This window comes from Apteryx mantelli, chromosome 5 (assembly GCF_036417845.1).
Source record: "Apteryx mantelli isolate bAptMan1 chromosome 5, bAptMan1.hap1, whole genome shotgun sequence".
Lineage (NCBI taxonomy): Eukaryota > Metazoa > Chordata > Aves > Apterygiformes > Apterygidae > Apteryx > Apteryx mantelli.
Window position 1 is genome coordinate 62,259,277 of NC_089982.1, and position 26,013 is coordinate 62,285,289.

Genomic DNA, 26,013 nt, shown 5'->3' on the forward strand with positions numbered 1-26,013 from the left:
ACAAGGATGTGGGCTTGAACTTAATATTTGAAATCAAAACCAGGAGGAACAGAATAGGATGATCAGCCCAAATGCATAAAGAAGTCAGTTAAAAATAGTTAATCATCTTCCTCATCTGAATCATATATTATAAAAGGATTCAATGCTCCAGAAGAAGTAGAGAAAGGGAGACATGTCTGTGTATATGACTGGAACACCCAAACTGAAGTTGGAAGAAAAAACAAAGAATGTCAAAGACAACTGAATTCAGGCTTCTTGCAGAGACTATGGTGATTACTCAAGGTTTCAATCCCAAAGGAAATCACTATCCCAAGAAAAAACCCATTATAACAAAATTATCATTAACTGTTGGATGTAGAATGAATTACTTTGGAGAAAAGCAGGATCCCCAATACTAGTAAAAGAGAAGATTTTTTTTTCTACTAAAAGGACTGCCCATATAGCTTTATATCAGTCAAAACCATGTACATTTTGCAATATATGGTAACTTTTTTTGAAAATGAAAGTGATGCAAATACAGAGCAAATAAGATGTTGACAAAAAGGAGAGGAGAGGAAGAAACGCAGGTCCTTTTCAGAGAAATACCAGTTAGAAATATAAAACTGGATTTGTTAACATTTGTAGAGAAAATTTAGAAATGCTAATGACAAGTGTAAGGTTTAAAAATAAAGCCGAAGTAAAGAGAAATATTTTTCTAGAAGAAAGCATTCAGATTTTCTGCTCTACCATTCTACCACCTTCTATTCTTTTCTGATCTGCCTACATAGAAAAAAAGTTAGTACTATGTTAAAAGAATGTAGTGACTGCATTATTGTCCCCTTATCTAAGTCATTATTTCTCTCTACAAACCCTGCTCGCACAGTGTGTATACTACAGCAGGCAACCATAGGCTGAAGTCCACAACCAGCTTCTTAAGAACTTCAGTGCAACCTCAGCACTGGCTAAACAGACCATTGCAGTGATCAATACTTAAGCACTGACTTGTGGATGACAATGCAAAAAAAGAATTCCATTCAAAATGATAATGCTGAGTTCCTTATCAGCACTTCCAAGCACCAGACTTAAAAAAAACAAAAACAACAACAACAACAAAACAGCCACAGAAAAACGAAAAGAGTAACAATTAAGATCAAGCAAACAAACCACAAGGTGAAGTGCTAATCAAAAAAAAAACAAAAAACAAACACCAACAAAAAATCCCTGTAAATCATTACCTACAATAAGGAGACCTGACATAGATGCTACTGAACTTACTTATCTGTATGTTTCTAAAAGAGCAACACTTGGTCTTATCCACTGCAAAGGCCACAGAGCAAACCAAAAACTGAACTTGTATTGCAGTAGTGTGTAATCAAGAATTTTACTAACCTTGCAACTTCTGATTTTCCTTCTCCATTCTGAGAAGCAGTATCTGCTGAATAATGGCTTTCTTCCACAGCTCACGAAGCTCACGAGATGTTCGTTTCCTTTCTTCTTTCACTGGCCCAAAAGGGCCGTCTTCACACACTGGTTCTAATGGAGATCTGGGTGGAAGCTCTCCCAACTCAGAGTAATCTTTAAAAGACAGAAGCTGTTGTCAACCATTTAAATTTCATGACTAGTTAAATGAAGGGACATACCTTCTAAGATCAATTGACAGTTGCATATATTAAAAACTAAAACAAAGTATCCACCCAAATTTCCCTAGTGCAAACACCTGAGTGGTCTCTAGGCTTTCAAATTTAACGTGCATTTCAAACTTAACGTCCATCTATAGGCAATGAGAACAGTGTTAAGTCACATTTGAGCGTACATTTGTTTACTGAGAATATTTGTAGTTTTTATAGCACATACACACACATTACTCAAATATTTATGCTTCCATGCAAAATTTGAATATTCAAACCAAAACGAAGGCTACTATTGCTCTTCAAGATCTCTTCCAAAAGATTACATGTTTCATACATTCAGAACAGGACTAAGTTATCCAGTGTTTTTATTTTGAAATTCAGGCCTAGTCATTTTATGCTTAACTGGACAAGCACTTGTCTTGTGAACATACCTAACCTTGTATACTCTTGTATACACAGAGTCTCTTAGCATTGTGTCATTTAAAAATCCTGCTGGTACATCTTCTCTTTGGCCAAGTCAACTTAGATTCTGATACTGAAACTCTGACATTCTTCTGTGTCCTCGGATTACAGGTTATTTAAAAAATCCAAAACCCATAACATTCCTTTATGTGTGCATATGTATGTGTGTGTATATATGTAAATATATATATTATATTATATGTGTGTGTGTGTTTACATATGTGTGTATATGTTACATATACATGTATACACACATACATATATGTATACATGTTTATATATATACACACAAGTGTGTATATGTTTACATATACATACACATGTGTGTGTGTGTTTACATATATATACACACATACACACATTTTAATTGTACATATACATATACACAGGGGTCATCCTGCAGTGAGCTCTGTCTGGATTAGAACCTATGCTGATTTTGCCTAAAATCAAATCTATATTCAGTAATTTTGCACATGAGATTAAAACTTACGGCTAGCACATCTCTTGAAAATTCCGGTCTATTAAGTAATAAACAGTGAGCTAGTGTCCATTTCCTTATATTTGTTCAAATAAGATATGTGAATGTACCCAGCCCATGGAGAGGCCTGTATCAGTGCTAGACACTACCACTACACAACACACTTTCCTCCCCACCCTTTGAAAACAGGTGTAGTGCATTCTCATCCTTCCTGCCGTACCCCCAATTAACCGACAAACCACCAGTAAACGAGGCTGAAATACATTCACTTCTCAAAGGATAGATGCAGCAGGAACAAACTGGGGCCAGAATGTCTCATACTTTCCTGCCTGGATGTCTCAGGAACGGTCAGAGGGAGCTGCAGGAGAGCAGCTCCCTTTCGTGTGCCAAGCCCCGGGAAGGTGTTGGCAACTGCGGTAATAGACCTTTGGAGTGTACAGAGAATTAAGACCTTGTGACTTGCTGGGGTAAAAGCAAAAAAGGCTTTATGGAAAGAGTATGCTTACAGATGATCTCCTGGAAACAGTGAAGGTCAAATGAGATGGGTCCAGGTCTAATCCTAATTCTCATTCTCAAATCTAGCTGACCAATGCTCAGTTTAGAGGTCAGTGAGAAAGGGAGAGGCCAAGGTGACTGCACGTTGCTCCACAGCCTGGTACTCGGGGTACCTGTAGGCTGCTCTGCAATGGGCCCACAGGAGATGGTCTACCAGACATGGAGCGCTCCAGTGCTTCCCATCCCTCACGCATGCTCATTTTTCAGGAAGTAGCAAACCAAGCAAGGTTTCCCAAATATCAGATTCAAGCAGATTTACAAACCTTTTCTGAACAAGAGTCTAAAGTATGGCCCAAAGCCCAAACCATTTTTTTCCCTATAATCTGGTAAAAACACTCTACAATACATCAAGGTCACAGCATGCTAGTTACAGTTTCAGAAGGAGAAAAGTAAAAAGGAATGGGCAAATTTGAGAAATTACAGAAATATGACTACAGCTGAAATGTGGCATGATTCAGATAGCATATCAAATCAAATACAACACCCACACAGTTAAAAAAAACAAAAAACCTAAACTGCATTTGACAAAGGAAACACACACCCTCAGCTGCACAAACACAACACCAACTAAGGACATGCAATGGGATGATTACCAGTTCTTAAAGTAAATATTCAGAAAGGGGGACAAACACCTAAGACATGTTTGCTCTCACTTTTAGTTTTTAATTATGTCATAACAAGCTATGCTTTTTTCTTTTTTCAGGCTTCTGCTGGTCTAACACAAAATGTGCTTCTTGTCAAGCATGCAAAGTAATATAAAAGACTGAAAACATTACAAAAGAAAGTGAACATCAAATAAATCTCATGCAAACTGAAATTTTTTTTTTCTTTTTAGGAACAGTAAGTTATGTTTTGTTTTCCTTATTCCTATGGTATCACTTAATTTAACTATGCACCAATAGTACCATTTTTACCTATCAATTAATGTATGGTTATTTTATACAGCTATTCTGAAGGCACAATAATCTCTGATGCAACCTGTTTCTAGAAGAAAAAATTACTCATTTCTCCACATGTAAAATGAATGATCAAACCCACCCATCTCTTCCTACCAAATTCCAAAGGAAAAGCCATCTCAACAGTATTCCTCCTTGAGCCAAACAGAACAGAGCTGTGAAGGGCCCCCCCAGGGGACAAGCTGCCCAGTTGTACATGCAAGACAATGCTTTAAAAAGCAGTACACCAAAACCCATTCCCCAGACTGCCCAGCCAAGGACAAGTACACCTGTGCAGGCTATTTCCATTGGCTCCTAGAGAAGAGACGCTCCTGAAAAAATGATTCTGTGGAGTAGCCCAGTGGTCCATTGCATTTATCACTGGCTAACACTGTAATAAAGATTATGAATGAAACATACACATAAAAATTATCTCTTGCCTCTCTACAAGCTAACAAAATTGGAAGGTTTGCACCCCTTGAAATTCTGCTCAGAAAGCTACTATATATTGACCGACTGGGTTCCTGCACAGCTAGTCTTTCCTTGTTTGTTCAAAGGCACTCGCACAAGTGAACTCAGTCAACTAAATCCGAATGGAAATGTTCACAGCTGTTCGCTTTTGCTTGTCTAAGTTCTGCCACTGTCAGTCTTTTCCTCTCAAAGCATCAAATAGGGTAGGTCCAAATACCACCTGTTTCCTCACACAATATTTATCTGCATGTTACCACAGTTAAACTCAAGGGCTAAAAAACTGTAAAAAAATAAAGACAACCTCTTGAACTAGCAGGCACTATTTAAATCTTCACAAACTCGCACTCTGGATGTAATTAGTCACCAGGTATCTACAGCATTTCAGAGAATAACGAACTTCACGTAATGGCAAATGAGGCAAACGGCAAGTATTTGACACTTTAACGGCAATCATCATTTGTCACAAAGTGAAGTAGGAAACACTGACAGAGATGGATTCAGAAATACTGCTAGTTATTAAAAATGTCAATACAATGAAGAAATTGTATTAGATCCTTAAAAAAAAAAGCGGCATTCTTTTTAACTTTTTTTCTTTACAGGTGAATGGAAAGGCTTCCCTGAGCAAAGACTTGTAACCACAAAAGAGCTTCAGGTAGATGTCATCAGGTAGAGAAGGAACACACATTTGATTAATTCTCAACTTGATTTGGATTGAGAATTAAAGGAGAAATTATTTTAATTTGATTGCCCCCCCCAGCACGCACGCACACACACACACTACACTGTCAGCAATGTTCTGTACATTGTTTTATGCTAGCAGAGTTTGATTAATTTGCTCTAAGAGATTTGGAACTTAAAAAAAGCCACCCTCTTCCAGGAAAGTTATTTTCCCTACGGCTGCATTACACACACAAATCAACACTGCCTTATGAAAAAGGAATTCATGAAAACTGTCACCAGATGTTAATGAATGGCTACAAAAGCAGACCAGTTAGGAACATCTTTATCCACTGTACGTTATCCATGGTCTATTTGCTTCTTCTTACATTCTTATAGCACCCAATGTAAGATGCATGTACATCTTGGGGAAAACAAACCTCCTCTTCTCACCCTACTCACCCTATCAGTGGTTTCTCGATCTCTTCTAGAGTCAGATACATATTGGGGTTTTGTGTGTACACGTGTGCGCACAGGTACACACTTTGGTTAGAAAATATCAGACCACCTATAAAGACAACTTATGGCTACCCACTTTCAAAAACAGGCTGTCAAAACACATGCAAGGAAATGCATTAAACACAGACACATTGCTTTCCTAAAGTAAGAATGAACCTATCTAAGAACTATAAATCTTTCTGTTTTTAACTTACACATTGTACTTCCTCATTTCATATTTTGTGGACTGGTCTCCAGGGACCAACATCATCTAATTCACTGGAAGGGGTAATTCAGGTTTAGTCCTCCAATGATCAAACTTGCTGAAGCAACACTTGTATCACTGCAGAGTATTGATTACTCAAGAGCAGGGTCCTGCTTCCACTTGGGATGAAAATTGCTTTTCTGTTACTGGCTAACCTGATAAGATCAGCTTTCACTAAAAGAAATTTAACTCACAATGGTTAAGGGTATGAAAGAAAAAAAAAAGATGACAGAAAGGTTACAAAGTTTGGTAGGCTGAATGATTATGATTATCAACCCTACCTCTAATTCCTCCGTGGAAGAGTCCTAGACTTGGTTTTACCTTCCAAATGGCAGCTCCTTTTCTATCTTTTCTTTCTTTCCTCTTATCATTTGTGGACATTTGAAAGAAAGTCTAAAGTCTACTCTGATAAAGCGTAACCTGCCTTCCCTCCCATCACCATGCTGGCATGCGGCAGGATGCATAGAAACCAAAACAAACCTGTTCAACTGCCCAGATGGCTTGTTTAAAGTTTGCACAGTTGCATCAGCTGTTTGGCTGGTGAAGGAGGGGGGGAGCAAAATGTGCAGGTAATCCCTCAAAGCAAAGTCAAAACCCAAAAATTTGGTAAGACAGCACTAATCCGTGTCCACGAATACTTAACAGAGTGAATGATGGACATGCAGTTTGGCTTCCACATGCAGAACTGACAGGAGTATAAAAATTACAAACAAGAAACTAAGTATTTCATTATTATGCATAAATGATTGGGAGGATAGCAGAGAAAGCAAAGATAAACAGTAGAGCAATTCAGCTGAACACAACTGGGAATGCACGTTTCACTGAATCAAACTGCCATGTGTTAAAATTAAGTACCATGCAGCTTTCAAAACTTTTATGAGACTAATAAGTGCACTTAAGCAGGATTTAAATACTTCAGTGCACATTGCAAGACTTTGCTTCCCTGTTTATCTGCCAATCTTGTCAGCTTTTGTTGACTCCCATTCCATATTTGACCTGTAATCTTTCAAACATATTGAGCAGGAAAAGTCCCTTCACTGCAGTTTCCAAAGAAAACTCTATTTGCAGGCATACTTTTTCAGATTCAGGATTAGGTAAGTTGACTTGATAACTATTATTATATCTTGTCAACATACAAGTTATTTTGCATTTTAAGTCCATACTTGGACGATCCATAAAAATTCTTTTTCTGCACAATGCACCTCTAGGAGTCTGTGGGTCCAAACTAAGTATTCCTGAAGAAGGATGGTGTACTTCACTGGGGAAGTAAAAAGCACTACCCTGGGCTTGTAAGAGCCCTGCAAGGTGATGAGCAATTGATGGAACTGCTCGTAAAGTAGATGGAAGTGCTGCACAAATGTACTCATGCATCTGTAAGTACCTTGGAAGCGCTGCTCTGAGGCTCCCACTGCCTACTGCCCACGGAAGGACAGGCTGAGAGCAGGCCAGGAGTAACAGGTGGAATTTGTGCAGCAGACCCATTTATCTGTACCCAACTTCAGGCGGCAGAGTTTCAGTTCTAAGACGTGAGTGTCCCTACACTCCAAAAGGATCAGCAAATGAATTACACAAAACTATCACATGCAAAGATGACACACAAAACAAGGTACAAAATATTACAAAGTGTCACAGTATATTGTTGCCAGGACCACACTAAGGAAAGTTTGTAAATGAGAAGCTGGTGGATGATTGCAATATTCATTAAAATAGGCAATATTTGACTATTTGGGTAAACAACTGCAGTGGTATAACTAGGACATTTCATTTACTCCAGAAAAAGCTACAATGAACACAGACCATTTGCTAGGACCTGTTGGAGGACCTTCCAGAATCCCAATGGTGAGTTGTTAAACTGTTGCCTTAAACCTTATTATTTAAGAAGCTTCATTAGTAACTGACTACAGTAATTTCAATTTATTAGTAGTTTCCTATTCAAACAATCTCGGTATTAAATGAGGCTTTCCAAAAACAAGAAAAAAGAAAGTCATTAAGAGAAACCACACATACAGAAAGTCAAAACCAACCGAAGTTACAAACCCGCCTAAAAGTCTAAATTAAAAAAAATTCAGAGGCACTTAGTCCAACTAATCTCAAATACCAAAACCAAGATTACAAGATTTATCTTTGACTAGAAGCTGCAACACTGCAGACAGAACAGAAGTGGTTGTTTTACTTTTTATAGGAAGTTAAAGAGGAAGAGGTTCAAATGTAACGTTAGACTATTAACGTGTTACTAACACCACTATCGAGTTATTTACACATGAATCTGTAAATACGGTGTTTTGCCTAAAAGCCTGCTGTTTTCCAGTTTTATTGTCTCTTCAGGGTTAATAAGCCAGGCAAGATAACTTAATGAGAATGTGGATAGAAGAATTCCCATTAAGCTTTTTTGCACTAGACTGTTTTTCTTTGTTGCATTTTAAACATAAAAAATTTCAGCTTAGCAAACAAAGAAGAGAATCTTTACAACCACTTAAGATTAAAATGCCCAAAGGTAAGGACTCTCACAGAATCACAGAATGGTTGAGGTTGGAAGGGACCTCTGGAGATCATCTAGTCCAACACCCCTGCTCAAGCAGGGTCACCTAGAGCACGTTGCACAGGATTGCGTCCAGGCAGCTTTTGAATATCTCCAGAGAAGGAGACTCCACAACCTCTCTGGGCAACCTGTTCCGGGGCTCTGTCACCCTCACAGGAAAGAAGTTTTTCCTCATGTTCAGATGGAACTGTCTGTGTTTCAGTTTGTGCCCATTGCCTCGCGTCCTGTCGCTGGGCACCACTGAAAAGAGTCTGGTCCCATCCTCTTGACAGCCTCCCTTCAGATACTTGTACACATTGATAAGATCCCCTCTCAGCCTTCTCTTCTCCAGGCTAAACAGGCCAAGCTCTCTCAGCCTTTCCTCATAAGAGAGATGCTCCAGTCCCCTAATCATCTTTGTAGCCCTTCGCTGGACTTGCTCCAGTAGTGCCACATCCCTCTTGTACTGGGGAGCCCAGAACTGGACGCAGTACTCCAGATGGGGCCTCACCAGGGCTGAGCAGAGGGGGAGAATCACCTCCCTCCACCTGCTGGCAACAGTCTTCCTGATGCAGCCCAGGATACCATTGGCCTTCTTGGCCACAAGGGCACATTGCTGCCTCATGCTTAACTTGGTGTCCACCAGCACTCCCAGGTCCTTCTCCGCAGAGCTGCTTTCCAGCAGGTCAACCCCCAACCTGTACTGGTGCATGGGGTTATTCCTCCCCAGGTGCAGGACCCTGCACTTGCCTTTGTTGAACTTCATGAGGTTCCTCTCCGCCCACCTCTCCAGCCTGTCCAGGTTTCTCTGAATGGCAGCACAGCCCTCTGGTGTATCAGCCACTCCTCCCAGTTTTGTTCTATCCAGACCTTGTATTGAGGTAGTGCAATATCTTCTTTCATACATGGCACAAAATGAATAAGGAACTGCAAACTTCTATAACCAAGGATATAGACACTATTCATATTGCTTCATGCAGATGTCTGGAATATTTGACTCAATCATCAAACACAGTAAAATGACTGGAAGCCTTTTGTTACCAGAAAACTTTGTATATGGAATCACAAGAAGCAACAAGTTCTTCTAGTTTCATATATGACTTAAGGGAATGGCTCAATAAGGAATTCTTGAAAATTCATGTATTTCAGCACAGTTGGTTAAAATCAACACTAAAAGATGTTTAATATCTGATTTTTTTTTCAAGGATCTTCTTCAAAAGTAATCACTGCTTCTAAATTCACCCCATTTACTAGTATTATCAAACTTTCAGAAATTATGTCCTGTTATTTCAATGGGCACAGAAGCTGTCACACATCATGCATGGTACTGTTTACATCTCAGCTCCTATGCAGCAAATCAAGATTATGAACATATGTATGTTCTGAAAGGGACGGAACTAACTGATCAATTCTAATAAACTGGGTAGATATCTTAGCATTTATAAAACTACTTATTAGTTAATAATCATTTTCTTGCCAAAAAAGAACCATTACAATAGTGCTGGAGGAAACATTACAAATAGTTTATATTATGTGAACATTCTAAGTAGAGAGCTAATGCAACAGTCTTACAGTATTTGCAATATCATTACAAAGTGATTTTTAAAATGTTTTGCATATATAATGTAAGAGACATAACCCTCACCACAAAGCAAATAAACATAGTTGTTAACCACAACTGGTTTTAAGAAAACCATTTCTCCAAATCTCAAGAATTGTACAGAACCTTCTCTTCACCAGTTATGACTTAACAGTCTGCTACCTCTGTCTGCCACAGACTGAAACCCAATTCGTTTTAATACTTGAATAAAGTTTTTTCCCTTTATAGAGAAACTTTCTTGTACTTTTTGAAAGAAAATTTTTCTGCAAGGCAAATTTTCAAATACTATGTAATTGTTCTGGCTAAAGTTCCTTTTTCCACCAGATTTTTTGTTCTTGAGTACTGCTATGCAATACCAAATATCTCATTCCCGCAAAGTACAATTTCTATTCAACATATAAACACACCCCAGCACCCCCCTCAAAACAGATCACTCAGGTTCCAACCTGAAACAGACGCAGCTGTCAAAAATCATGTTAGCTACTGCTAACACCTCCCACAGCAAAAAAGCCCACTGCAAACAAAATTACTTTCCCACCATTTATTTCAGAAAACTATACTCACACACCCTTAAATCTAACATTCGACTTTACTCTGCCAGGAGTTTCTGACAATCTGCAAAACAGTTTTCCCACTATGAGCAATTCTAATAGTCATTGTGTGAAAATTGTAGTGAAAAAACACCGTGCAGAGATCTGTAAATGCAGAATGAAAGTATGTAAGTATACCGCTGCAGTGCAATGCAGGGTGAAGTTTTGTGATCACACCATGCTGATCCTGAAAAGGGTGACAGCACCCACCCTTAGCTTCCAGACACGGGCTCCTGCCTTCCTCCTCGCGCCTGCTCTCGTGCTCCCATAATACTGCTGGGGGATGAGAAAACTGATCCAACTGAAAACTAATCACCTTTATTGAGTGAGCCCAAATGTCGGCTGGTTTAAAATGATCACCAAGTTGTTCTCTTCATCTTTTCACCAGAAAAGAGAGAGAACTAGAAAGTCCTAATCCACCTGCACAGATGCACTGTGACTGGTGTTATAGACAGCCTCCATATAACTACGAAGATTGGGTTGCAAGCAGGGCCAGGAGACATTATGATACAAATCAAAGAACTGAAGAAACACTTTTACTATTTAGAAGCTTTAAGAGACTGTGTGCAAGATTCAGGGTGAATTTTGTGTATTCAGATATAGAAAACAGACCCCCCGAAAAAGTTTAGAAACAGAGATTAATGAAAAACCTGATTATTCAGCTTTCAAAAGAAATATTATACTGTAACAGATCAAAATACAGTGGATTCTTTTGGTAACAATGTCAGTAAAGTGTACTCTTTCCATCCCTCTACCTTGAGGGATACAACAGTTACTCCTCCTCCCCCACCCCACCCCCCCCCCAAAAAAAGAAAAATACTGAACAGGACACAACTGAGCCCTGTCTCAGCCCGGCGCTGCAAGAAACGCTGCCCTCTGGTGCTTCACACCACCTACGGCAGCAAAACTGCTCCTATCCCATGTGATGTGGTCTCTTCATTCAACAGATTTCCATAAACAATACTTCTTTTGGAAGTATTGAATGTTTCTAATGGGTCAAAACATTTTTTCATCTTCCAAAGCCTTTTTAGACCTTTTTTCCAAGAATGGTTGGCTAGCTGAATAACTTTTACAATGTGTTAATTCTAACAAAAAAAGCAAACCAAACCAGTCAGATGTACAAAACCCTTCTGCCAAAGAAGGGAAGAGTGTAAGGAGTCCATGAGATGAGCCTGGATATTTGAAATTGCACCTTGCTACATTAGAAGTGACATATTTCAGCCCCCTAAAATTCCAGCTGCCAGGCGGAAAGCAATAAAAACCTCTCCAGCTCATTTTGTCTACACAGAAAACCCCTTCTAGATCCCCAGACTGGAGCTCAGCCTCATTTTCAAGCTCACTGGAGATCCCGCAATGGGCGGACAGGTATAAGAGGCTGCCCTCCGCGAGGCAGCAACTTCCACCATGCTTCTCCTACATGGGCCACCATACAGGATCTAGTCCTTTGCTAGTCCCTTGCCTAGTGAAGGTGGCAGGGGAAACAACACAGCTGTGTCTTGTGATGCCTTTTATCCTGCACACTCTTCATTACATGCAAGAGCTGGGCAAATGGGAAAGCAGCAATGCTGCAAGCTGGAGGTGACTGGGAGAGGGGAGGGCACAGGGAACATTGCCTCTTTTCTTGGCAGGTGAGATTCCTCCCTTGCCTGATGGCCGAGCTCGATCTGGCCACACTCCCACAGGTGAGGCGAGTGCACCAAGAAAACACAATGCCTCATGTACATAAAAACATTACTTTGGTTGTTACAAGAGTATTCCAGGATGTCTATTTGCAGTAGTTTCTTAGGTCTACTGATTTAGAGCTGGTTTTCATTTTCCTCCTGAACTAGAAAGAAATAAACACCTTCCTTCATGTATAAGGCAAATGGTATATTTAAATGACGGTGTCTGGGAAACAGAGTGTGCTCTCTACTTTGTCACGTACAATGACACCACCAAAGCACAGCCAGCAATCACTGCTCTCCAGCTGAGCTAAAGGAAGAGAAGGTTTAACTCAATGAGCACTCTTACAAATACTTATTAATACCTCCTACAGAAGTACAGGGTCCAGAGGTGCAAGTCAGTGGAACTCACAGGGCAGTCAGCTCCGTGTGGGGACTTTGGATATCAGACATCTCTCAAGCTCAGTACCTTGTAAGATTAAATTTGAAATTTCTACATAATTATGTATCAGTTGTTTAGGTTTTTTATATTTATTGTAAATATGTCATCATATCCTGCCCCCTGTTAACCACACAGGGAGTGGCAGTGAGCATAATGCCTCTTGAGATTCAGCTTACCACTTACCGATACAAATGGGTTCACAAATGTCAGAATCTACATCTTTCTGTCTGTATAGAGCTTAAAAATGTCTCTGCTGCTCATGACATTTTACATGGGCATATTTACTAAATACAGCCTGAAGAAGTTACATCCACAGAGCAGTTTCATTTGGTTGACAGTGCCTGCCCACACTGGGTCAATGCAGTATATAGTTCAGGCATACTGGTGGATTATTAATATAAAGTTTAGCAAAGCAGACTATGCTAAGCTTGTAAAACTTTCTATCATCTCTGACTCACAGAGATCTGGATCTCTTGGTTGACTTACTTATTAAAAAATGCCCAGGCTTTTTTTCTTAAGGTTCTCCTGTAGAGTATCCTGGAGTGGTGTGTGAGCTACTGTACTTTACTGGAGGAAACTGGCCAATGGGATCACCATTTATAAAGGGAAACTTATCAACACTCCCTTGTTTCCCTCTCTTTCTGCCTAGTTTTGCAGGACTTAACAAAACATGGTATCTTTAAAACCTTCTCCGTCTGTTCAACTTTGTTGAAATTGGTCTTTTGGTCATATATCAGCTGTTTGCATAAATTCTATTTCCAAAAGAAATCAGTCTAAAAAAATAAGAGCAAGAAGCCTTAAAAACAAATAGAGCAAAAGCAACTCTACATGTAACCTCTTATCAAATCAAGAAACTCCACCACATATGCAGCTTCTCACTGAGAGAAGATGAAAGAAAAAGCAACAAGGTGATGATGGATTGCATTTTCTTTGTACATTTTCTTTGGAATTACAGAAGTTAACTATGGTGGTGAGTCCAGTGTAAGATCCTCTATACAGCAGGTCTCTTGAACACTACAGACTTGAACATGAGTAAGTATCCTTTGCTTCCCAAAATGTTCCAGAAGGAGATGCACAAAAATCTGTATGGAAAAATCTAAAACTTGCTGGGGGGGTGTGTGGGGGGAGAAGTCTTCTGATGTCTTCCCTCTGTTCATAAACTGAATATGTACATTGGAAAAAAAACAGAAAAAGAAAACAAAGAGTGGAGAAAAAGGTCAGATCTTCTAAACTGCTCCTCCTGTTAACAGCACTTCCTGTTTTCCATTCTGGCCACACTTACTTCTCCAACTATTCTGCTTACCCAGCTGTAGGTTGTTAAGATTGTATCTCACCGCTATTATGCCTTACTAAATCTCAGAGAAAAAGCTTCGATGGGCAATTTAGGGTTTTTTTTCCTATTTAATATGGGGGAAGTTTTGTGGCTTTCAAAACCTAATAAGACTATTTTCAGTCACAAAATTGTGTCAAACTTGCAAAAACAGTCATTTCACAGTACAGCTGAGCTTGAATAGCCCTCCATATCCCTTCAAGTGTGCCACTTTCAAAGGAGAGTGTTTCACATCTATGTTTACACAGACATGTATATATACACTGACATATATACACTGACATGCTCTTAAGATCACTTAGTTTTGAAGCACACAAAATATCAGAGGTCTCCACCACGTATACAGCTTATCCCACATTAAATCCAGCTACATTGGAAACAATACATTAATGTTAGAAATGCTTTTGTTATGCGTAGTATCCAGTTAACCAAGGATGTCTCTTTTAAGAGGCAAGAAAAGTGTCTCTGTAGCTATCAAAACTGACAGCTTCCCCACCACTTCAAATATTGAGATTATTTACATTAAATATACCATTTCCTCCTGTTCCTTGTTACTTTTTTATACTGTGGCCTTAAAGCAGTGAGAAAGTAGAACCTGGAGAGCTTAAGCTCTGAAATGCAATTTTTAGTGACCCAGAAACCATTATCTGTAGATGGGTTCACTGAGTCATTTTTGGTCTCAGTGTATATTGTACCGTCTGGCTCGCAAAAGGTGAAACGCATGAAGTGATGCACCCACATGCTCATATACAGTGATTTTCCTTGTCTGTGGTTCTTTAGATCTAGAGAAATTCAGTAAATAAATAAGGGAATGGTAGGAAATCATGGCTTAAGTGGCAAAGCATCACAGACTGAAGAAGCATATATGAGGCCAATTTCAGTCCGCTATTAAGTGTACACAACTCAACTGAGATCATAAAAGAAATTTAATTCCTTGTGCTAGGCCTAGATTTTTCTAGGAGGCCTTAGTTCTATGTTCCAGCATGGAAGATCAAATAGAAGCATCACCTTCTTCAGACCAATACTCGGTGATGAATTTTTTTTTCTCCCCCAGAAATCATTAAACAGCATGTATGAAAATCATTCCTTTGCTAGTTAAGTTAACACAATCAGAACTATGTTACATATGAAGCTGAAAAATAAAGACTCAACAGCTGATGAGCTTGGTATGACCCAAAAGCAGGTGGCAAACTGCAAAGACAATACAAATAGAACACCTGGCAAATGTGCCCACTCGTTAGGCAAAGCAACCCACATTTCTGAGGTCACATCCATTAGCAACATTTATGGGAGTAAGCAAACAAAGACTTTACCATCGTATCGACTGGGAGAATCACATGCTTTCTGAGGGGTTGCCACTCGCAGGAATATCTGCTGTCTCCATGAATGCCGCCGAGTCCTTACAGGGCTGTCAGCACCAACAGCCTGCTGGCTGTGTTTGGATTCGTAGTCACTAAAATTGTGGAATACAGAATGGGGCTTATGAGTAGGTTACCTGAATCTGCTAGTTACAGTGACACATTGTCTACAGTGAATATGAAAACAAGAACCATCAACTAAGGATTGCAGTGTGCTGTGCACATGCTGGGTCAAGCTCTAAGTGTTCGGTGGGTGAAACTTGCTCCTTGGCAGCAGGCTTATACAAGGCTGCACACATCACTCAGGTTCATCAGCAGGGGCTGACAGCTCCGTGCAGTCTAAAGTTTTAGTTAATTTTCAGCTTTTTTTGCAGCAATGCATCAAACGCACAATGAATTAAAGACACTTACACAAACACACTAAGGTACTTTTACCATTCTGCTATTTAACTGCCTTCCACAAAATCTAGCAATTATTCATAGGAGAAACACAAAATGCTGTTGATGCCTTTTATCAGCAGACATGAAGGAGCTTTATAAACATAAAGTAAACTTCCAGTCTTCTGTGAACTACATATGTAGTATACTCCTTCGGAGATACAAACTTGGAGCAAATCTTTTAACATCTGTGTTCCCATGTCAAAGTCTGAAATAAGCAACAATCCAGAAGCCTTGGATGCTACTCCTTCGATATAATCCACGGACTATACACAGAGTTTTTTTGTCAAAATATTAAATAAAATAATGAACAGCAATGCTGTCGTCCTATTAAAAATCCCACTAATAACTTTCACCTGTTACATCTATAAATAGTTCAATTCACTGCTTCATTCCAACCCTCTGCTAAGGGGTTTCATGAGTCTTTGGTCAAGCTGAAAAGGATAAATGAACTTTAGCTCTGGCAGCAACCGGGAGTAGCAGTTTACAAGCCAGGAATCATTCTCTCCTTCCACTGGAGGACCCAGGCATTGTTTAGGATGAACCATAGATTCTATAAATTGAAAACCTCTAACAAAGTCCTTTGGCAGGAGTAATCACAGAAGTACACAGATAAAAGCTGCATAATCACAACACCAAAATAAATGATTTCTGCAATCTTTCTAGGAGAAAAGTCTGGGACAGCTCCATCCTTTTCACAGCAATCACATGCAAAATACATGCAAGTGAACTGTTGCACAAATCGTGTTTCACAAGTGCAAAAAGCATTCGGAACATTTCAAACAAAGAGACCTTTGAATAGTACACTTTTACCTTGAGACTTAAGGAAAGAACCCTACCTTGTTGTGCTCCTAAAGTCAGAGGTGTTATTTTCATCTACAGGAGCCAGAAATTTTAAGAAATTTGGCACAGAAGAGGAAGAATGAAGCTTTTTCCTTAAGGCAGTACGGTAGGAGATGCTGAGAGTGCAGTTGGGAAAAGTGTAGTTTAGAATGATGAAGTATAAATGCACAGAATAAAAATAATATATACGGTAAGTTTCAAACAAAAAGCAGCTAACTCTTGAAGGCATCAATACCAAGGAAACCAAAATCAAAACTGAAGCTAGTAACAATGTGCTACTTTGAAATATGTATTTGGGCCAACTAAAATGTTCCAATATAAATAAATTTATTTCCAGTAAATTTATTAATCTTTGCTATACTCAAAGATTTCTAGTGCATATTTCAAGCAAATTCCTTTAATCTAGTAAGAACTGATGCCAACTTTATCATTGAACATCTACTTAAATATGAGTTTCAACTACTGACTAAGTTCTGGGAAAAAAGGGTAAGAAAAGTTGACACTTTGATAATCACTGTGCTGGCAAGTGCTCAAACAGCATTTTGTAAAGCATTAACAAGGTTTTATTCAGACAAGCTTGGAGGTTTTAAGAGAACAGCTGAGTTTTCTGACTGATTATTTGAGATTGTTGCTCTATTTATGCAACAGACAGAAGCCCTAATCAAATTTCATTAACATTCTTCTGGCCAACATAATTCCTGGTTCTGTTCTTTCTTTTAAGTAATGAGCTCCCAGCACACTCAGAATAAGGTTAACACAAGGAAATAAGAACTACTCAATTAAATTTTCTGTATGGAGTGAAAATCTAGAAAGTTACTTGGCTGATGATGCTAGAAGATACATCTCAGAAAAGTACACAAAAACATGCAGGTAGGAGAACTTACTCCTTATGAACTATGTTATAAAAAGAACTGATAAACCATAATGACGTATCTGGATTGCATATAGCACTGCCTGCTAAAGAAAATGTGAGCAGGGATGGGGTGAATACTTTGGGATGATCACTAGCATGAAGTGAAGTCGTTCTTTCATAGCTAGTAACGAGCATAAGGAACAAAAAGCTGTAGCATGGTGTGCCCTGTAAACAGGTTTCACTTACAATAGGATTGCAATTCAATTACAATTACAGGGTAATTTTGCTTAAAGAATTACAATAACCTGGACAGTTTGATTTTATTGATTTAAACTCATTAACTTATTTGATATCCCTATCAACTTAATTTTTAAGTCCTGTTGCTTAGAGGTTCGATATAGTATACCCTTTAATGATAGGGAAAGGGAAGAACTTGCTACTGTAAGTGCAGAATCTAGTACAAAATTTACTTTGAAAGAATCTACTTCTGAGAATTTAACCTTCGGGATTCAAATAAGGGGACATTAGTATGGTGTTCAGAACTAGGTAAGTGTTATTAAAATGATGAGTACAGAGGACATTGTAGATTCATATTTCCCCCCCGTCCCCAAGCTATACTATACATTCAAGGTGAAGCCAAATTAAGAAAGATGCCGGTTAATATTTTTGGCAAATACAACTTGAAGGGTTTCATGGTTAAGAATTTTAGGGAGCTCACTTTCAAACTTTCAGGGAAATGAAGGGTTAATGTCCTTTTCTCAATTTTCTCTATATGTATTTTCATTCCAAGAAACACAAGTAACAGAAAAATAGCATCTGATATTGGTAAAGGTAACCAAGAGAAACACAGGAGCTGCTTTTTGAATCTGCTCCCCACTATCCAGCTATTTCTTTCTCCACATATGTTGTTAATTTGCCTTTAACATCAAGCACAAAAAAATAAATGAATATGCTTCTGTGTTACTGTGAACAAAAGAGAACAGAAGCGATTGATTCAGGAGAGACAGACAAAGCTGGATCACAGGTTCTTGGCAACTAAATCCCTGGCACAGTTTAATCAGTGCTGCTGTCTGCTGCATAACAAAAGCAACTCATCCCCAAATAAGTCACGTCTGAAAGAATTTCATTTCAATAAAGCAAAAAATTATGCCATGATGCAGTGCTACAGTCAGTAGCAGAGGAGTTAAGATATCCCCCTCTCCCCCTCAAATCTACCACCTTAAATTATTATTTACACTGCAGAGCTTCATATTTATGACACAGTAAAACAAACCCTACCCCAAACCACAGACAGCAGCTAGCTCACCTCTTTTGGTTAAAATGCCCACTTTGTTCTCCACTTGCATTATGCCTTAGATATTTAAAAAAGTTGGGTGAAGAGGCTGAGGGATTAAGACGAGCTAGAGTAGAAGAAGGTGCAAGTTGACCAGAAGAACTTTTAGATTCGCCGACAGATGTGTTCAAGCCGTATAGAGGGATTCCAACCAGACGGATGGAGTTGAGGTAACAGAAAGAACAAAACACGGAAACAGAAGAGGGGGGTGGGGGGAAAGAGAGAGAGAGAGAGAGAGAGAAGTGAAATTGCTTGAAAGTGACCTGGCCAGTACAAATGAACTATTCCCTATGTTTTTCTCAGTTAAGGCTCTGTGAGAGGCTGAACATTGTAATCCAACCAGAAAAGTCCCAAATATATACTTAGAAGCTTCAGCAAGGCATTTCAGCGTATGACTAAATTTAAACTCCAAAGTAACATCAATGACACCCCCTATATGTGCTTCTCCTTGGTGAGATGTTACACCTTTTGAAGAACTGAATCTCTTTACAGTTTGGAAACAACTTATGGATTGGGGTAAGCTGTTCAAAACACTCATTCATGACTTGTTCAGAGCCAATCCTTGAGGTGATTTTTGAAAACTTTAAGTAGAATTTTCTTTAAAGTTTTCCATTTCCCCCAATTCTGTACTTTAACCGTGAGAGATGAGTAACTGATTTCTTTTTGGGTCGAGTTATGTGAGGGTGCAAGCACATTCAAGTCTTACTGAAAGTTACATGATCTAACTCAAACAGCAATAGCTATATTTAACTTTCAGTTGCACTTCTATATTAAAATAAGAACTGATTGAACAAGCAGCCACAACTGTCAGCACAACCCTCACGAGGGCAGCACACCAACAAGACATGAGCTCTAAGTTGCACTACAAACGCATTCTAGTATTTAAGAATCAAAAAGGTTCAAAGAAGGGACAAAAAGGCATCCCCGGTTATGTTTTATTTTTAATATTAAAATTCTCTTTCTTCATTGTCATCACCTATTTTAGGCATGTTCTTTTACTGCCCTGCCTCCTGCAGGGGAAAATGAGCTGGAACATATACAGATTTTCTACTGTCTAACTTGTGTAAACGAGCAGTTTGGGCAGTAAAACAGAAGTCCACAGAGAGAAATGTTTTCACAATAATTGGAAAAAGCCAGACAGAGGGAGGGAAGAAAACTGCCATAAAGTTAAGAGGAGATTTTAGAGATGTAGAGGCACACTTGTAAAGGAGGACAGCTTGAAGAATATTTGCATGAAGCCAGTCAGTAGCTTGTTTTCGTGAGTAAAACCTACAAAGGTTCATTTACAACCTGGACAGGAGTCTCGCCTCTGTCAAAAATTAGGTAATTTAAGTCAGTTTTGTATGTTATTCAAAGTCTAATCTTAAATATTTCACAGACAAATTCACCAAATCATAAAGTTTTCATCACAAATGCTACAGGACTTCTCTCCATAAACAGAGTACATAAAAGTAAAATTTATTATACTGCTCGCAGATCAAAACAACAAAAATCACTGAGTATCACTTTCAAAAATATAATCTAACTCCTCAGGAGCAATCTTACATTGTGCTTACACTTATTTTTGTAATGTTTATTGTGGAACTGCATGTTTCATGTTTTATCTCCCCTGTGGGACACACAGGGCTAAATGCATTTTTAAATAGGATACCTACAAACCTCAAAAAGAATCATGCTGCTATGATGCATTTGTTATTCACTAAGAGGACATACCTGGTATGCAGTTATCATCCCCAAATATGTCCTCAACAAACCAAATCATATCCTGCTTTTAGTAAGTCTTACTTTCTCATGTGAGGAGTCTCTGTGCTCACAGAGTGATACCTCATAAGCTTCCTCTGCGAAACAGATGGCAACTTCTCAACAGGCTCCAGAGATTCCTGGCTTTCCGTTGGCAAATGGCTCAGGGTGTTTGCTCGCCGTCGAAAGCTTTGCTGAGGTAATTTAACAGCCTGCTCAATTGGAAAACTATCCTGGTCACTGGAGAGATCACCCGCTGAGCCACTGGTCTTGACAGAGTTTTCTGTAGGAAGGGTAGGAAGCCTCTCTCTCTCTTTTACACACAGAGGTGGTTCCTAGCAATGCAAAAAATATGGTTATCAATACGTGGTGATAAAAATCAATTTTTGAGGTTGCAGTTCCACATCACACACTCCAAAGAGACCTGCTACAAACATGGACATTTTTATCATGATATCTCAAATACAGAAGCGTTGGTATCTTACAGTTTTGTTGTTAATCAAGTACATCAACAAATCACAAAGTCTCCATTGTACAGAATACAAAAAAAATACAAAAACAATAATTTCAAAAATAATTGTATTTTATAGTATGTTTAGGACAACTCAGAAGAAATGAGAAATTAACAGATTGGGCAGGTTTGGGTGGTGACAACAATGAAAAAGGAAGCATTTCAGAGTACTGGATGTTTAGCATCCCATATAACATTGTAAGATTTTATTTTATAAATTCTAAATCTCTAGTCTGAGAACTTGAGTGAAGGACTTTGATCTTCTGCCTGTGCCAGTCCAAAACTATGAACTTCTCTTTTTTCCTCACTTCATGCACGCCTTGCAAAGTTGGCCATTCTTTAAAAAACATGAGCTGAAAGGGTAGACTCTTCATTACCTGAAGTCAGGAGTCCACTAGGTGACTTAATGTTAGAGCAAATGGCACAGAATTAATAGCTGTATCCAAGTCTGCAGAGTGCTAGGCTACATCCAAGGAGGAAGACCATCTTTCTCCTCTGTGCTGTTTGTTGTTTATATTGCTTTATTCAGACTAACAGCTTTCTAACCATGCAAAAGGGGGAAAACATTCCATTTTTGGTTCAGTTTTGTAGTTCTTATGAATGTAATCCTGCATTCATGGCATGTACTTTCAGTGCTGTCACATTACGATGAGCAGATCAGGATCATCAGCATGGAAACTATTACAGTAGTTTTGCTTAACATTGTTGCAAGATTTAGATGATGTTAATTATATCATATTTTACTTCAAATATATAGATAGATATAAACAACCAGAAATATACATACTACATACATATTTCTATACAGTATAATACATTTCTAATTCAAATGGAACCCCAAATGCACCATTCTCTTTTATAGCACAGGAAATAGACTGAAAGGCCTAAAGGCAACTTGAAACTTCTGGAGAACAGAAACTTAGATTTAATATGAATCCTACCTTGTCACAAAGTATGGAAATCTGGTAGAAACTCGCAGGTAACAGCTCCTTACATGTTACCATTTTACTGACATGTGACTGCTATTTCTTAATCTGAATCTCTGCTATTAGTAAGCAGGGAAAATTACTTTGTTCAAGTTGTTCCTCAGAGTATTCAAAGACATCTTAACATATTATACCCGTGAAAAATGATCTGGGTAACAAACTTACAAATTCTAAAAACTTGCAAAATAGCTTCAAGATAGAAAAAAACAAAAGGGGAAAGGTAGAGGCTGACTGACGATGCTGCCTACAATGGATGCAGCCCCATCAGCTTCAGAGGGACTCTGCACTGGAATAAAGAGCACCCTGCAAGCGGCAGCAGGATTCTTACCGGTAAGAAAAAAGGCACATACCTACCCCCTACTCTGTCATACTGCTCTTAACATTCTGTTTGGTTGTTCTGTAGTCTATTTCTTTTCACACACAATCAGTTAGGTTGCCTACTCAAAAAATAAAACAAAATACAAAACGTTCAAACAAAGAACAGTTATATGATCAGTTGGTAACTGCATTTCACATCTAACTAGTTGTTTTAGGGAATATTAACTGAAGCTTCTTAATATATACCTTCACTACAGGCTTTACTTACTTTATTTATGCTGCTTAACGTACTGGACATGGAGCTCTCCAAATCCACACTACCAGAACTATCTAGTGGACCTCTGGCTTTACTGCCCTATAGAAATAAAGCACACCAACAATTAGATTACAATACAGAAATTCTCTGGCATACCATAAAATAAAAATAAAAAAGATTTGCTTTATGTAATCAGAATCTGTAACTTCCAAGCTCAGTATAAAATTTAATTCCCTTTAATTAAGCAGCTTCATTCAGGATAGTCACTGACGTATTAAAGGATCTTATGCAATTAGTGAACTCTCACTGGCAATTTTGTGCGTGTCTGTGGACACATGAGCTTTTGGACGCATCATAGCCTAACTCTTTTATGTGGAAATACACACACACACACACGCTTTCTACGGTAAGTACACAATTACATGTTGCATGCATTGCACTGTAACTATTGTTCAACTACCTTCTGTGGTCCAAACAGGAAATTTTCACACTAAGTACTTGTTATCAAGCTATAAAAAGAGGAAAAGGCTGTCTATTACAAAGGACTGAAAACCATATCAATTTAATGCACAGCAAAACATCACTTCTGGTGACTACCATTTCAATGCCTACGAATCAGAAAACATAACCAAATATTTTTGCATAATCTCTTAATCTCTGATGTTGTTATATAATTTAGAGAAATTTCAAGAAACCTCCTGAAGGATTCTTACATGCTTACATGCCTATGGAACTAGTATCTTCTTAACCTTAAACAGTAACATTACTTTATGTTCTGAAGTAAAGGCTTATGTTCTCTTTGAACTGTTATTCCAGGTACAATTTAATAAATTGGTATTATTCACAACAGTGAATATTCTTCTCTGAACTCCAGGCAAACTGTTTTGTCTCAGATCTGATCAAAATGAAGAATTTTCATCAACACAGCTATGACAGTGAAAATGCAAATTATATACAACTGTGCTCATATAAGCACGGTTTACAAAAGTCTGGACAAACTGGCAAATACTAGGACAGTAACCATTATTACTGTTAGTGTAATTACACTAATGGTATGTTTCACATCCCAAACACATCCACATCAGGATTTCATGGGGGTGAACTCTATAAATGCTGTTCAGGATGCAATGAGGGAGATATGAAGCTAAAAATCCTAGCTATATGCATAATTATAACTGAAAATGTGCTTTTGCCATTATCACTTGTTCCATGGGAACAGGTTAGGGGTGAAAGAAATTTTAAAAGCCTAGTTTTAGCAGTACAAGCTGAATCTATATTAAAAAATGTTTTGCCAATAAACACTAGATTTTGCTTCAGTTTATCTTTTTGACTACGAGAAATGAGAATGCCCAATTTATCTTCTTTAGTATTTGTAGCTTGGTTTTCTACCACGTATCAAGTCTTGTTTATCTTCTCCCTAAAAAAAAGTTCTAATTTTTTAATCCAATGTCAGACAGAAGTCTTTCCAAGTCTCTAATTATCTTCCTCAGTCCTTTTCCCGAACCCCTTCTGCTTTGCCCTGTATCTGTTTTGAAATGAGGTGCAAAGCGAAGAATATTCAAAGAGAAGGCATTCTGTAGGTTTAAGTAGTGCTTAACCTGACATCTGATTTGTTTTCTTAATGATTGCTGTATACTTAACAGGTATTTTCAGCCATCTATTTGTGAAAAGTATACCTTTTCCCAGTGTGTTTACTTGGAGACCATTACCACACAGGAGTTGTTCCCACCAATCGGTATTGCCAGATACTGTTCACAATAAATTTTACTTGATGTGATATTGCCCAAATGCCTGGATAACATTAGTGCCTTTTGAAGTTCTTTACACTCCTTGTGTTCAAATGATCTCTTGCATTTAAGAACTCTGATGCCTTATTATCTATCAGTTCTCCTGTATCAGTATTAAATACTATCTTATTCAGAATCCTTAGTCAGTTCTCAAATTATTTCCTTCTATATAAAATGAACAATTATTGTTACTTTTTTGAACCAAAAGGGAACTAAAACCATGGTTATTCTTCAGAAAGTTCTCATGCTCAACTTCATACTCATTTTTCGAAAAGCCTATATAAACTACTTCTTCACCTAGAAATTAGTTCACTTCTTCTAGGACCTTGGTATTTTCTTTACCAAAGCCATGCTTTGTTTTGTCTTCTTATAGCACATACACGCAAGTATTTTTAATCATTCTACCTTTAATAACCACTTAGCTACAGCCTGGAAAGCTGTAGATATGATATATCTATCATTCAAATAAATAAAACAATGGAATTATGTTCAGAGACAACAAACATGAAGATACTTACACGTGATAAAATATTTTCAAATGATTCTGTCAGAGATCTTTTTGCTTTGTTCTTTAACATATCTAATCTGAACCTTGGAGTACTGCTGGGCACCTCATTTCCAGCATTCTCAGCAGGGGGTTGTAAAGTCTGTAAGTTTTTAAAAATGTAAATGTGACAACAGTAGGGAGCAAAATCTCAATGAACAGTCCAAAGACTTCCTGTAACATAAATCAGTGCTTTCTCCTGGAGTACTTGACTTCTCATGCCTTTTTCTCTACTGATACTTATATTGAAGTTTACCAAAATACTCTAAAATAAGATCAGGAAATCTATTCAAATCCTGTTTGTTAAGTAGAGTACAGCATGCTTCAGAAGAACTGCTATTTCAATAGAGATTTATGGCTCCGTTGACAAATTTTCTTCAAGGTTAAAGCGCAATTTTATAAATTCTAAACACAAGTGTAACAGATTGGAGATTTCTGATGAGATTTATTTTTCTTCAGTCCTAATATTAATCAAACTAGATGAAGTCCATAGTTAATAAGAACCCTCAGTGTCTCCATTCACTATAAAATGGGGCTTTCTGAAGGCTAGGAAGATCTATAATAATGCAACTCCTCTACATATTTCACCAGTAGGAACACCGCCACTTTAAAGTCAAAAGTCATTAGAGAGATGTGCTTTTTAAATAAATATTTCAGCCCATTTTTAGAGCTTGTGAACATTACTGTAGCAAATACAGAAATGATACTGTAATGCAAGTATTATCACTCAAACCTAATGCTCCCAGGAGAAACCAGAGCACAGTTCTCAGTGTTATTTTGGGGGGCTTCAGCTTGAGGCCTCCAGGCATCATAGTCCTCTCTACCCAGCCCTAGTTCAGAGACTTGAATGCCTGTCCTTTGTAACTATTACCACATGCTATTAGTACACAGACAGAAAAATAGCTCTCAGACACTAGCACATCATCACCAAATGAGGCGGTATATAATTTTAAAGCATTCTATTTCCAGTATGA

The 26,013-nt window shown here is 38.2% G+C and overlaps 1 protein-coding gene across 10 annotated transcripts in view; it reads right to left on the minus strand.

Moving 5' to 3' along the window:
- Positions 1-26,013, minus strand: part of TBC1D1 (TBC1 domain family member 1) — a 130,561-nt gene that overhangs the window by 27,511 nt on the left and 77,037 nt on the right. For 6 of the 10 annotated variants that reach the window (XM_067298148.1, XM_013949504.2, XM_013949503.2 and 3 more), the window contains 7 exons: positions 25,014-25,142; positions 22,721-22,807; positions 20,683-20,972; positions 18,871-18,999; positions 16,708-16,827; positions 15,386-15,525; positions 1,369-1,554 (listed from right to left, as the gene is read on the minus strand). In XM_067298148.1, the coding sequence (XP_067154249.1) occupies positions 1,369-1,554; positions 15,386-15,525; positions 16,708-16,827; positions 18,871-18,999; positions 20,683-20,972; positions 22,721-22,807; positions 25,014-25,142 (1,081 nt within the window). The remainder of the gene's footprint in view (positions 1-1,368; positions 1,555-15,385; positions 15,526-16,707; positions 16,828-18,870; positions 19,000-20,682; positions 20,973-22,720; positions 22,808-25,013; positions 25,143-26,013) is intronic. The other 4 variants (XM_013949505.2, XM_013949507.2, XM_013949506.2 and 1 more) reach the window with 4 other exon arrangements.